The following is a 12,260-nucleotide window of genomic DNA, read 5'->3' on the forward strand; positions in this document are numbered from 1 at the left end:
GCTGGGGGAGGGGTGGAGATTACAAGAATAAAAGAGGGTGGTGGAGTAAACTGGGTGTAAGAGACAAGAGGCACAGCTGATGTGTGGTCCTCTTCCTCTATGACAAGTCTTTTCACAGTGTTATGACTTATTTTTATGCTCCATCCAAAGGGGGCATGTGTAGTTTCCTTTGTCCATCTGTCTGTACATTCGTCACTATCGATACCTTGGCCTCAGATGATAATAATGTAATAGAATCTATAAAATCTTTCTACATCTCCTCAAAATCTGCCACCCATAACTCACACAGATGTTTCATGTGCATCATAAAAGTGTGTATCCCATAACCAGTTTGTTCAGTTTGGTAATCTGCAGACTGAAAACAGGGATATGTCATATTGTTTCTGACATCTATGCTTTCATTTTATTATTCTTATGTTTAGATCATTGCACCAGGACACTTTTCTCACCTAGCCTTTTCATCGGGAAATGTTAAGAGTGAAGGGTTAGGTTACAGAAATCTCTTTTTTGTGATAGTTTTTTTTAAAAAATGAGACTGCTCAAGACACTTCAGACAAAAAAAAAAAATCAGGGGAAGTCTACCTCGCTTTACAGCCCACTAAAGACTGAATATAATCTCCTGAGCCTCAGTCAGAACTGTAATCACAAGTATTATCCAAGGTGCACCAGCATGTGACAATCAGCTGTGCAACCTTCACCTTCTCTGGCTCTCCTTTGTTGTGATGAGGAGGAAGTGGGAGGAAGCAGGAGGGAGTGGAGTAACAGATGCCGGGGGAGGACAGTCCCAACTGAGGGCACATGACTGAGGACAGACAGAGCAGCCATTGACCAGTGTGCCGTTAAAGGGGGACTGTCTGATCCACTGATTATCATATTGTTGTCACTGATGCACCGTTATCACATGATTCCCTTGTAGTAGCAGTGGCATTGTTTGTGTTCCTGCATGCTGCATAGTAATTTTGAAAATTAATGGATTTTTTTTCAGTCATTTTTCAAGCAAACATTCTATGTTTCAAGCTACTTGATGGTGGTAATTCACCACTTTACTTGCTCTTTTGTTATAATAACTTGAATGATTTATGGGGTTTAAATCAAGCTTAACATGACTTTTTGGTGATTATATCAGGACACTTTTCTCTCTACACAGTTGTGTTATTCATCATCATGAAATAATTGTGATTGCTGCTTTGTATTTCTTAAAGTTAAATGTTAATCTAATTTACTCATGATGATGTGAAGTATTTTATACAAAAAGAACAATTTGTTGCTACTTTAGTTTATGGGAACAGTTCAGTTTGATTTTCATCAGATAGTATATAGTTTCTGCTCCATCCTGAACAGATACCGTTGAGGATGGAGGTCTCTGTGTTCAGTCTCAGACATGTTCATGGAAGAGGTTATGTTTTGAAGTTTCATGTTCTGTCACGTTTATGGACATCTTTCCTTTTTCTGTGACTCTCAGGCAGCCAACTCAAATAGTGTTCACTAAATTTATAAGCTAATATCAACTCATCCTCCAAAACTGCCAAAGATGCTGTGTTTTTTGAGTAACCAGCTACAGACTGTCTACCAGAACATTTTTTGAAACAGGATATTTCTATGTTAGTTCTATGATGTATTAAATCAAACTACTTGAGTGCTTTAACCCTCTCTTATGTTTACCACTGGTCTAGGTCTCCAGCAGTGTTACTGTTCAGCTGACTCAGCATGATCATCCAGGGAGATAATTTGTACATGTCATTCATTCACCAGCAGTTAGTTGTGTTGTGTGTCAGCAGCAGTGTTGGTTGTGTTGTCAGATATCTCTGGTTAACACTGGGATAGCAAGATTAAATCATTTTGTTCTGAGGAATGTGCTGGCATTAAGCGTGCTGGCTCCATTTGACTTTAGTGTGCCAGCACTGTTCTACAGTCCTGGCCGGTGCTTCACCCTAACTTCATTCCGATCAACTGAAGTGAACACATGCATCGTGGGTAAATACACGCCATCTTTGACAAAAACTGTTTTACAAGAAGTCAGGGTATGTCTATGAAAAAACACTGATTTCAAAAAGCAGGCTTGTTGTGTGAAACATAAAATAAGATGGAACTGTCATTGATGATTTTCCCTTTTCTTTTCTGACATAAGCTCAGTTGACAATAATAAATGTTTTATTCGTCTATTGGAAGTAGATATGAAAACATTAATTACCTGTGAGTAAAATCGACTTCACCACTGGATATGACTCACTTTAGATGCAACTTGCTAGCATCTAGCATCATGATATGATCATTAGGGATCATATTGTGACAAAGCCAACGCCATACCTCCATTGGTGGCTTTTAAAATATAAAGGAGAGCAATATAACATCTAGTGCTGCAGCCCCCCAGATAGACGCCCACAGCCACAGATCCCTCCAGGTAATTTGTCTCTTGCTGAAGCTCTCAGATGAAAGTCTACAAAGAATGTGACACAAAGGTTATTTTCTACCATTATGAAAAAGGGTGGGTTCTATCATCAGTCAGTCACTTTAAGTTTCTTGAGTATAAGTCAAATATATATATTTTCTTACTTTTCTTCTCTTATTTAGGGACATATATTTGCATTTTTTTTTATTTTCGTGGTCACCGGTTGAACTTAAGCTCATTTTGTGAAGGTGAATTGTCTCAGGTGAGGGTTTCTGGTACATAATTCAGAGCTGGGTGAATATCTTTTGTTTTCCCCAAACATTGTGTTCATATCTGCGATGTGCTGAAGCATTTCAGATAATATTATTTAATTTTCAAAATGTGACTAACAAAATAAAAGAGTATTTTATCCTGAGTATTTTATATTTGGGGGTTTAAAATAAATAGATGAAGACAATTAAATCATCAGTTGTAATTATTTGTTTGACAATACATTGTTGGATTTACATATTTCAATGACGGCTTCATATTATTATGCAATTTAATCAATAGAGTAGATACAGTTTTTTTTAAAATAAAATTGTTATTGTGTATCTAGATGACCTGGCATTTTACTTAGGGTATACCCCACCTTTTGCGAGAGAGATAGGATTATGATCATCTCATCTACAAAGAAATGGATGAATGGATAGAAGTTAATTTTAAATTATCTGTTCACTCAACAAATTCAACAGACTTTTATTTTGAAGGCATCGTTGTTTCTAAAATGTTACTGTATTGTGCAGAACATCTCAGAGGAAGGTATATGCATTCTTTTCAAAAATTAAAATTAAACTTTTCATCACCAGTAGGTTTGTTTGCAATCAAATCCTGTGATTGTTCCTGTGGCTTAACCTACAAATGTTCTGACTAGTCGTTTTATGGGCTGTGAAGATAAAGGGAAAAAGAATTTAGAACACCAAATGCAGATGTATGAACTATTTTGACATCAAACAGGGTACTGGAACTTGAACTTAGCTAGCGCGTAGTGAGCATTGACATTTTTAGTGTACAATTAAGGCATTTTTCTGTAGTGTTCCAGCTTTTCAACATTGCTTGCAAAATATTCAAGTAAATTTGATCGCAATTTGATCAGATGCTACTGACATTCTACACACAAATTAAAGTGAGCCCCAGTGCCTGACTCAGGATTGTAAATGTTAATATTATATCGATCGGTCTTGCCCCACATCACTCCACTCCCCTCTTGTTTTGACTCAGAGGACCTACTGTAACTGCTGCCCTCTAGTTCATCCTTTTTACCCTTGTGCATTCACCACTCATCTTGCTCTCCCTATGTTTCACTATTCTGCTGTCCCTTCCTGTTGTGGAGTGTTAAGTGTTGGAGCTGAGCAAGGGTGACAGATAGTATTAGCAGTTCTATAAATAAACCCTATTTTCAGTGAGTCACCAGACTAGTGATCCCACACAGGCATGTCACAAGACAATCCACATTTTTCCAGCTTTACATCAAACTTCTACTCAACAGTCAGACCAGAGGGGAAAAATAACTAGATTTTTACTCTTCTCAGTTTTACAGAGGAAATACATTTTATTGAGTCACTAAAAAATAGTGATCCAAAGTAAGCAGATGCCGGATTAAGGAAGACACATAAAGGAAAATAAAAGGGATCTTTGACTCAGGGCTGAATCATATGACTGAAAATCAGTATCATAAAGAAATAATTATTATCAGAGATGTTATTTATTGATTGGTTATTGTTGATCAGTTATTTTACACTATATTATAATGCAGTGTCTAAGAGAATAAATATTTTTTAACTTGAACTATGACAGCTGGATTATATATTTTTCTCCCATTTTATATATTTATATATATATTTCATGTACTTTTTTTGAGTTGCAGCGTCAATAACATAAGATTTTTAATGTTAATACAAAAAAGAAATCTTTATCCATGGTGTGTTTAGAATGTTGATTTCCAAAGATAGGTTTGGAGCAAAGAATCTTTTAACCACAAGTTATTTAAATGGTTGTATTTTAAATTAAATATTCATTCATTCCTTCATTCATGGGGTTACTAGAACCTGTCCCAGCGAATTTATGGGTATGAGGCAGGGAGACACTCCGGACAAGTTGGTAATAAGTATTGTTTTTACAGATTTAGCGCTGTGTGGCGGTAAGTCACTGAACACAGGCACTCACTGTGGCTCCATGCACAGAGTCTCAGTGCGAAGGGGAACTATGACCTTGCAGGTTTTTTCCAAGCTGTTCACCCACCTTCACTGTCATTCATATTGCATTTTCCTTTAGAATGTTAATGAGCTTTCTTCCTATAATTTTGAAAAAAACAAGGTCAAAAGTCATATCCGTCCACTTGTGTGGCATTTCAGATAATCTTAAACTGCACAGAAGTAATAACTTTACATTTATATAGACGAAACAACGGTGGTTGAGATTTATGTGTTGGTGTTTCGGTGATGCATTTATTGTTAATTGTCAGAACAAGTGCAGATTGCTATTTCTGTGCCACTTTCTCAAAATTCTTTTTGTTTGTCCATTTAGTTTGTTCATTTTAAAATGTAATTCATAATTACAGTTCCTTCTTTCTCTCTCTGACTATGCTGATCAACCCTGTTGCTGTGTTTATGATAAATATGCAAAATCCCACGGGATTAGAGGCAGACTAATGAATAGATAAAATGGAATGAAACCAGGTTTGAGCGACTAAAATTAGTTTTCTGGCATTTTTGCCTCAGTAGGCAGTTTGATGATGTAGAGAAAGTCAGGAAGGGAAGACAGAAAGACAGGAATATACAGTAATATGTGGGAATTACATATTGGTTTGAACTTGGGGGTTTGGAAAACTATAAGACGGGAGTATCTAATCAATTATTGATGTGAATAATACACCATTTGGATAGAATTCTTGGAGTAAACTCCCAGTGTGACATTATACCTGGAAAAAGTAAGTCAGCTAATCACAGAAATATACTAAATATACAAATAACATCAGAAGCTTTAAATATCCCTGTCACCCTAAAATCAAAAATGTCAAAACGTTGCATTCCTTTTGGTTTGTGAATTTCAAATCATTTTTTAATAAACAAAAATCTGACTTAATAAACCTTCTAATGTTGGATTGTTTTTACATATTTTAGCAAAGACCACATCCTGCATCATATTATGTCTTCTGATGTGGGTACATCACAGCAGATTACAGGACTCTTGAGATGAGGAGCATCTCAGACGATGACATATAAATCTCTTATTGGAATTTAATCTCTTATTCTCCCTGCTGGTTTATGAATGGCATGTAACATGCCTGCAGCAGAAGGACAGAGACAGACATGGCAGGAAGAATATAAATGGAAAGTAATGATGCAGAGACTTCATCTGTGAGATTCTTAGTGGTACTCTGTATTCAGTAGCCTCACCCACCCAGCTTTGCTCTTTCTGCCTGAGCAGAGGCAAAAGGAGTGGACCTCAAATTTAGTGTTCACAAACTAAATTTACTTCTTGGATAAAATGGCCGCACAAAGATCAAAGGTGACTTATCCTTCAGGGGGAGGTGTTTTAACATTTGCCAAATTTCTTTATCAAATACTAGATTACCCATAATCCTCAGATGCCATTGTTAGGAGGTTTGTCCAAGTAAAATCAGAGCTCCAGAAGCTTCACAGCTACAAGTAAACCAACTCATATTTACATATTTTCTCTAGTGAGGAAGCAAGAAAATGTTGGTGCCCATTTCTGACTGTCCGCACACACACTTTTTCTTCAAGAAAAAATAGCCTTGTAATACTTCCTCACTTTGGTACTCCAAACTTGTGGACTAATGTGTTAAACTAATTGTAAATCTAAGTATGTAGTGTCAGTTGCGTTTTGCATAAAGAGTTTTTTACTGGGTTGGTTGAGCTGATTAGAGGTTGGTGAATATTTGCCACACAAACTAAAATAAGCCATCTCTTCTATCTTCTGAGTGTTATTGTCTCCATGGTCTCCATCACTGAACAACAACATGGGTTTTCTCATAACTACATGGCATATGGTTTTGTCGTGTCGTTTGTTCATGTGTGCATTCACCCTTATGTGAGGAAAAAGGATGCTGACAGATGGTTGTAGGATGGTGATTGCTGAGTCTTTGGTGCTTATTTCAGGCAGCTGTTGGTTCCGTAGAACACGCCGCAGCACTTAAACACAGCTTTGTATGACAGGACGCGAGGCTTCAACACAACCGTTCACTCGTCAGCAGCTATTTTTACACAGGATCAAGAGTGGACGGAGTGACCTGAACTCTTTGATCCTGATTTCCTGCTTGAGTGAGATGGCACCATAATCTGATCTACTCTATCATCCTGACTGCCAGAGGTCTCAGGTCTCAACCCATTATTTTACAATAACATGTTGTATTAGCTGCTCATCAGTGAAATTGTGGTAATGTGTAATCCTTTAATCGGCGAAAAAGCTCTTCCTGTTCACTGACGTAAAGGACAGATAAGGTATTTTCTTTCAATTGTATCTATCATTTTTCCACTCATAAGCAGACACAGTTGAGAAGAGTGAGTTTTACTGTGATGGAAAGATGTGGCAAAGGCGCTATCGAGTTGTGTGATACAGAATTTTGATGCCATTTGTCACATTTAGTTCAAAATACACAGGAAACGCAAGAAGCAGTTCAGGGATTTAATAAAAAAAAGTCCAAGTTGTTTAGATGATGGTCAGTTGTTGTTTAATTCATAATTAAATCTTTGTAGTGGAAGTAGTCATATTGCTGATAAAAGCAACCCTGTAAAAGATGGCAGTATGATGAGCCAAGCAATAATAATAGTAATAGTAATAGTGGGAAAAAAAAAATAAAAAAAATACAGTCAAACCTCGGTTTTCGAACGCTTCCGTTCTCAACCAAATTTTACGTCTCTGAACTCGACCAAAATTTGGCTCTCGACCAAACCAAAAGAAACCGAGCGTACCTGAACGCGACTCACTCGGGAGCCGAGCGAAATGCTTATGGTGTAAAATAGTAAAAAAAAAACCTTAGAAAAAGTTGTTTTTTAGAACGGATTACAGTTATTTACATTAATTATAATGGGAAAAATAGTTTCGGATTTCGAACAACTCGCTTTTCGAACAGCTTTCTGGAACGGATTATGTTTGAAAACCGAGGGTTGACTGTATATAAAAAAAATTATATATAAAAAAATTATATATATGTATATATATCCGCTTTTGCTGAACTATCGGACCATGGCATGAGACAAAAAAGAGTAAGCAGTCAACGATTGTTCTCACATGCAAACAGATTAAGGAAATTATAGTGGAGGATCAATTAAGAAAGATTAAATGGCTGAAGGAGAAAGTCATCAAGTAGTGACGGAAGAGACACTCACACACATAGACACACACACACACACACACATATATATATATATATATATATATATATATATATATATATATATATATATATATATATATGTATATATATTTGTATATATGTATGTATGTGTGTGTGTGCGTGTGTATATATATATATATATATATATATATATGTATATATATTTGTATATATGTATGTATGTGTGTGTGTGCGTGTGTATATATATATATATATATATATATATATATATATATATATATATATATATACACGCACACACACACACACATACACGCACACACACACGCACGCACACACACACGCACACACACACACACACACACACGCACACACACGCGAGCGCACACACATGCACACACAAATACGTATTGATAATTGTTGGAACTGCCAGGCTGTGCTGCTTGCGTCAGAATCTCTCACACATTCACCCCCCCCAAGATCCTCACATTGTATTATTAAGTGGTGTTCCATCCTGGGGGGGATGAGCTCAGTTGACTCTCTATTCACTCTCATTTGCTTTAATGTTAATTTTTGGTATAAATATTGGTGCTGGCTTATTACACAACAATTGACTCTTTCAACACATCAGAAAGTCATTTATTACATACTATAATCTAGTTTAATGTATTAAACTGACAATTTTACTTCCATCCATCCATTTTCTTGCAGACGATTGCCTCATCCACAGCCACTTGTCCACTTTGTGGGTCAAGGGTCTGTTAGAGCTTATCCCAGGCGCTACGGGCAAGAGACAGGGAACACCATGGATAAGACACCAGCTCCACGCAGGGCCACATGAAAGACAAAAAAAACACTCACACACACTTACAATTTGGTGTGATCAGTTCAACCAAGCCACATGTTTATGTAAGGTGCGAGGAAGCCAGAGAACCCGCAGAGAACCAACACACACAAGGGGAGAACATAAACTTTACACGAAAAGATATGAACTCGGAATCTAACTGCTGCGCCACTGTGCTGCCCACATCAACTTATTACATTAAAAAAAATACATGTGTGACAGCATTAAGTATGACATTTCCAAACATTAAATTTTTTCATAACATTTGACATTGACTATTAATTTCCCTCCAGGGATTATAATCAGTATATAAAATTTAAAAAAATTAAAAAAATTCCACAGCATTGCTGCTTTGGACAGAATCTGAATTATTTCAGTCAAGATATATTGATTTAATTGGTAATAACTCATGTCAGAATATTTTTTGTTGTTGTCAGAACCTTGTTAAAGCTTAAAAATATGCAGAAACAGACAATGGTCTTTAAAAAGTACAACTCGCTGAATGGCACTGCTTTCACTCAAATATTTACAAAGATTTTACGCACTGGCTTTGTTACTGAACACAATGACTGCAGGAGCTACAATGCATCCTTGTAGCCAGAAAGACCATCGTAATGCCCCCTCCAATGGTTCCCTCCAACTGCCATGTGATTTGTAGACTATCTGAGTGGCAGTAAGGTTCTGTGCAATGATTTGTCCCACGAGAGGGGTCTGCCTCTGTCATTGCTACCGTCAGCAACTCTGCTACAACTGCACATGAATACAAAATACTGACACTTGCTGAATTCAAGGTGGCGTCTTTTCAATTAGAGCCCAGTGGAATACCTTTTCAGCCTCTCGAGTGGCCTGGCAATCTACAGCAAAGGGGGCCCCAGCAGTATAATGATGCCTGGCACAATAGTACCACTGTTCTCCAACCGGTTCCCAGGAAACCGCACAACATGTGCCATTGTGCACTGTGCTTTGCTGCCCAACCACGTTGCCTGGCTTTAGCCTGAGACACCGACAGGCCTGACTGTGCGGTGAGGCTCACAGCAACGTGGTTGGTAAGACAGGTTTAGAGGACTGCTAGATGAAGATCCGGGTTTATTCGACTCACATTGTGTTTAATGTGTTAAAAAATATCACAAAGGGCCACATTCTAAAAGGGCACCCTGTGAAGCGGAAGGACTCTAAGTAATGGGGCTGCAAAGAGTTTGCCAGGAATGGTCGTACAGAAAACCCTGTGCATTGTAGTCATATTGAACCCTACTCAATAAAAGAGGAAACCAATAGAAAAGTGACATGTAGAAAAATGGGGCCAGAACTGGTTCGTAGCTGGTCCTAGCTGGTTCTTCTCTGTTCAACTCAATGATCAGGGTTTCAGCTGTTTGTGTGTGTTCTTCCTCTATGGCCCCCAACATGCTCCCTATTATGGCCCTCAGTGCTGTTTATTCTACCCAGCGAAGGAGATCATTCACTGCCAGCCAGAGAGGGTGTTTTGGTCAACAGCATTCAAGTGATACAAGTCACAGGGGCCTCTCTGAGACCCACAAACCAGCTGATTAGCTAAGACAGAACAACAGGATATCCAGGAAATGCAGGTCTGATGCAAAGCCCAGTATGTCAATTAACTGAAAGAGTGTAGATGTGTCAATTATTCCTGGGATGTGTAACTAGGAGTTGGTATTATTGCTTTGGGTAAGAATTGTTGTTGGGAACAGGTGATTACATTTTGGAAAGAAGTGCCGTCCAGAACTCTTCTTAAACCGATGATTTCCATACCAGAAAGTTATGGACATATTAGGTTTATGATTTAATTGTGATTGAATCTACATAAAGGTGATTATAGGTAATACATACATAAAATACAGGTGATTGAATCTACATATGGTATGATTTACCTTAATCGTAGGAAGAAGAAACTCTTAGGAGTGCTTGGCTTTGGCATTGGATTGTAGTCATCAAATGCTATAGTTTTCAAATCCAACTTCAACAACAACTATATAGTTTATTCATAATTTCATTGAGGCAAGGGGAATTTGGTGTTGTCTCTCCATTCTGAGAGACAACACTCTCAGAATGGAGAGTGTTATCATTCATTAAGTTCTTTGGAGCACAGTCATGAAGATAGACACTCTTTTCTGTACCATCCTACCTGGTTTTTATTGTTGGAAAGTAGAAAGAAAACCATTGCTAGCGCCATTGTATTTGTCTTTCAAATTCTGATTGAGCTGAATGTTCTATAAGGATGTCAAAGCTGATTTCTCATCTCAAGCAACAGTTTTATCATTTATTACATCCCGAGTCAAAGCGGTGATATATTGTGATTGTCAGTGTCCGTGTGTTTGTTCGTTCATTCATTCGTTTGTCCACTAAATATCTTCGCAACTGTTGCAGATAGAAACACGAGACAAAAAGCACATTACTCGGGTGGCAAAGGGGATGAAAGTGAGATGAGGAACTTGACTTTGAGGAAAGGAACTCACAGTCAAATTTCAACTTTTGTACATTCAGGAACCGGATAGGATAGAAAGACGAGGGAGAAGGCCAGTGTAAGACCCTAGATCAAACCTAGTGATTTAATCTACCTATGCAATAGCATTAATCTATGGTCTTACTCACACCGGCCTTCTCCATATGCAATAGTCTATGCACTAGTCAGGTGCTACTTTCAGGTTAAGTCGTGGGATGTTGCAGTTTCTGGCTGCCTTGGTTCTAGTTGTTTTTTTTTTTTTTGGGAAAGCATGTCATCTGTTCACAAGCCCTAAATGTTGGGAGACTGAGGCTGATATGAATCAATTACAAATTTGTATCTATTAATGAATTTTAGGAAGTTGAGTGGTCAAAAAAAGCAGGATCATTATTACAGATTCCAGGATTTTACCTCTGTTGCTAGTGAAATACTTACCATGATCCCACTTCATAAACTAAACATGTGATGTCATTATTACACTAATTTCCATTAACCATTTTTTTCCACAGATCCCTGCAATTATTCACGGCAATTATTACAGAAACACCAAGAGCCGTAGCAGATATGAGTGAGGATAATCCAGCCAACGCTGTGGAAACTGAACCTGAGGAACTGAATGTTATTCCCAATGGGAAAAGCCATGAGCCTGGGGAGGAGATCACCGATTCAGGGAATGACGAAAAGTGAGTGGATCCATCTATTTGTTCATTACAACTCAGTCATTGTCCCTGTTTTTCTTAAAAAATATAAAGAAATAAGTAGCTACTGTCAGTGTGAAAATGTCTTTCATGTGAGCATCCCATCCTCAAAGGCCTGTTGTCTGAAACAGTTCTTCTCAACCGCTTTTTTCTGGACACCCAGATATTTACCAAAAGCACAATATAGGGAAAATTCTTTAGATTTTTTACTTACCCCTGCGTCATTTTATTATCTTGATTGGGAAAACCAGAATTTTACAGTAATGGGTTATAAATTTAAATTACATCTATTTTGTGTGCTTTTGGAAATGTGTACTGTACAATTTGCAGACATGACCAAAGAAATGTATTGAAGCAGAGTGTAAATAATTATTTTTATCTCGTTCTATCAAGATATGAACTTTTAAAATATGCCTCTTCAAAAAATTATAGACATTTAGTCAGAGTACACGGTCACTCATGGAAAGTTGTTCACCTTTTTACTGCTACTATGGGTGCCCGGTTGATGATAATAC

General features: G+C 37.5%; 1 protein-coding gene across 1 annotated transcript in view; it reads left to right on the plus strand.

Annotated features, from left to right (window-relative positions):
• The window catches only part of LOC137595845 (sodium-coupled neutral amino acid transporter 3-like), a 38,794-nt gene that overhangs the window by 4,348 nt on the left and 22,186 nt on the right, over nt 1-12,260 (plus strand). Inside the window, exon 2 of the mRNA XM_068316188.1 lies at nt 11,557-11,730. Coding sequence (XP_068172289.1) covers nt 11,612-11,730 — 119 coding nt within the window. The 5' untranslated portion in view covers nt 11,557-11,611. The remainder of the gene's footprint in view (nt 1-11,556; nt 11,731-12,260) is intronic.

This window comes from Antennarius striatus, chromosome 5 (genome assembly GCF_040054535.1).
Source record: "Antennarius striatus isolate MH-2024 chromosome 5, ASM4005453v1, whole genome shotgun sequence".
In the NCBI taxonomy this organism is placed as follows: Eukaryota; Metazoa; Chordata; class Actinopteri; order Lophiiformes; family Antennariidae; genus Antennarius; species Antennarius striatus.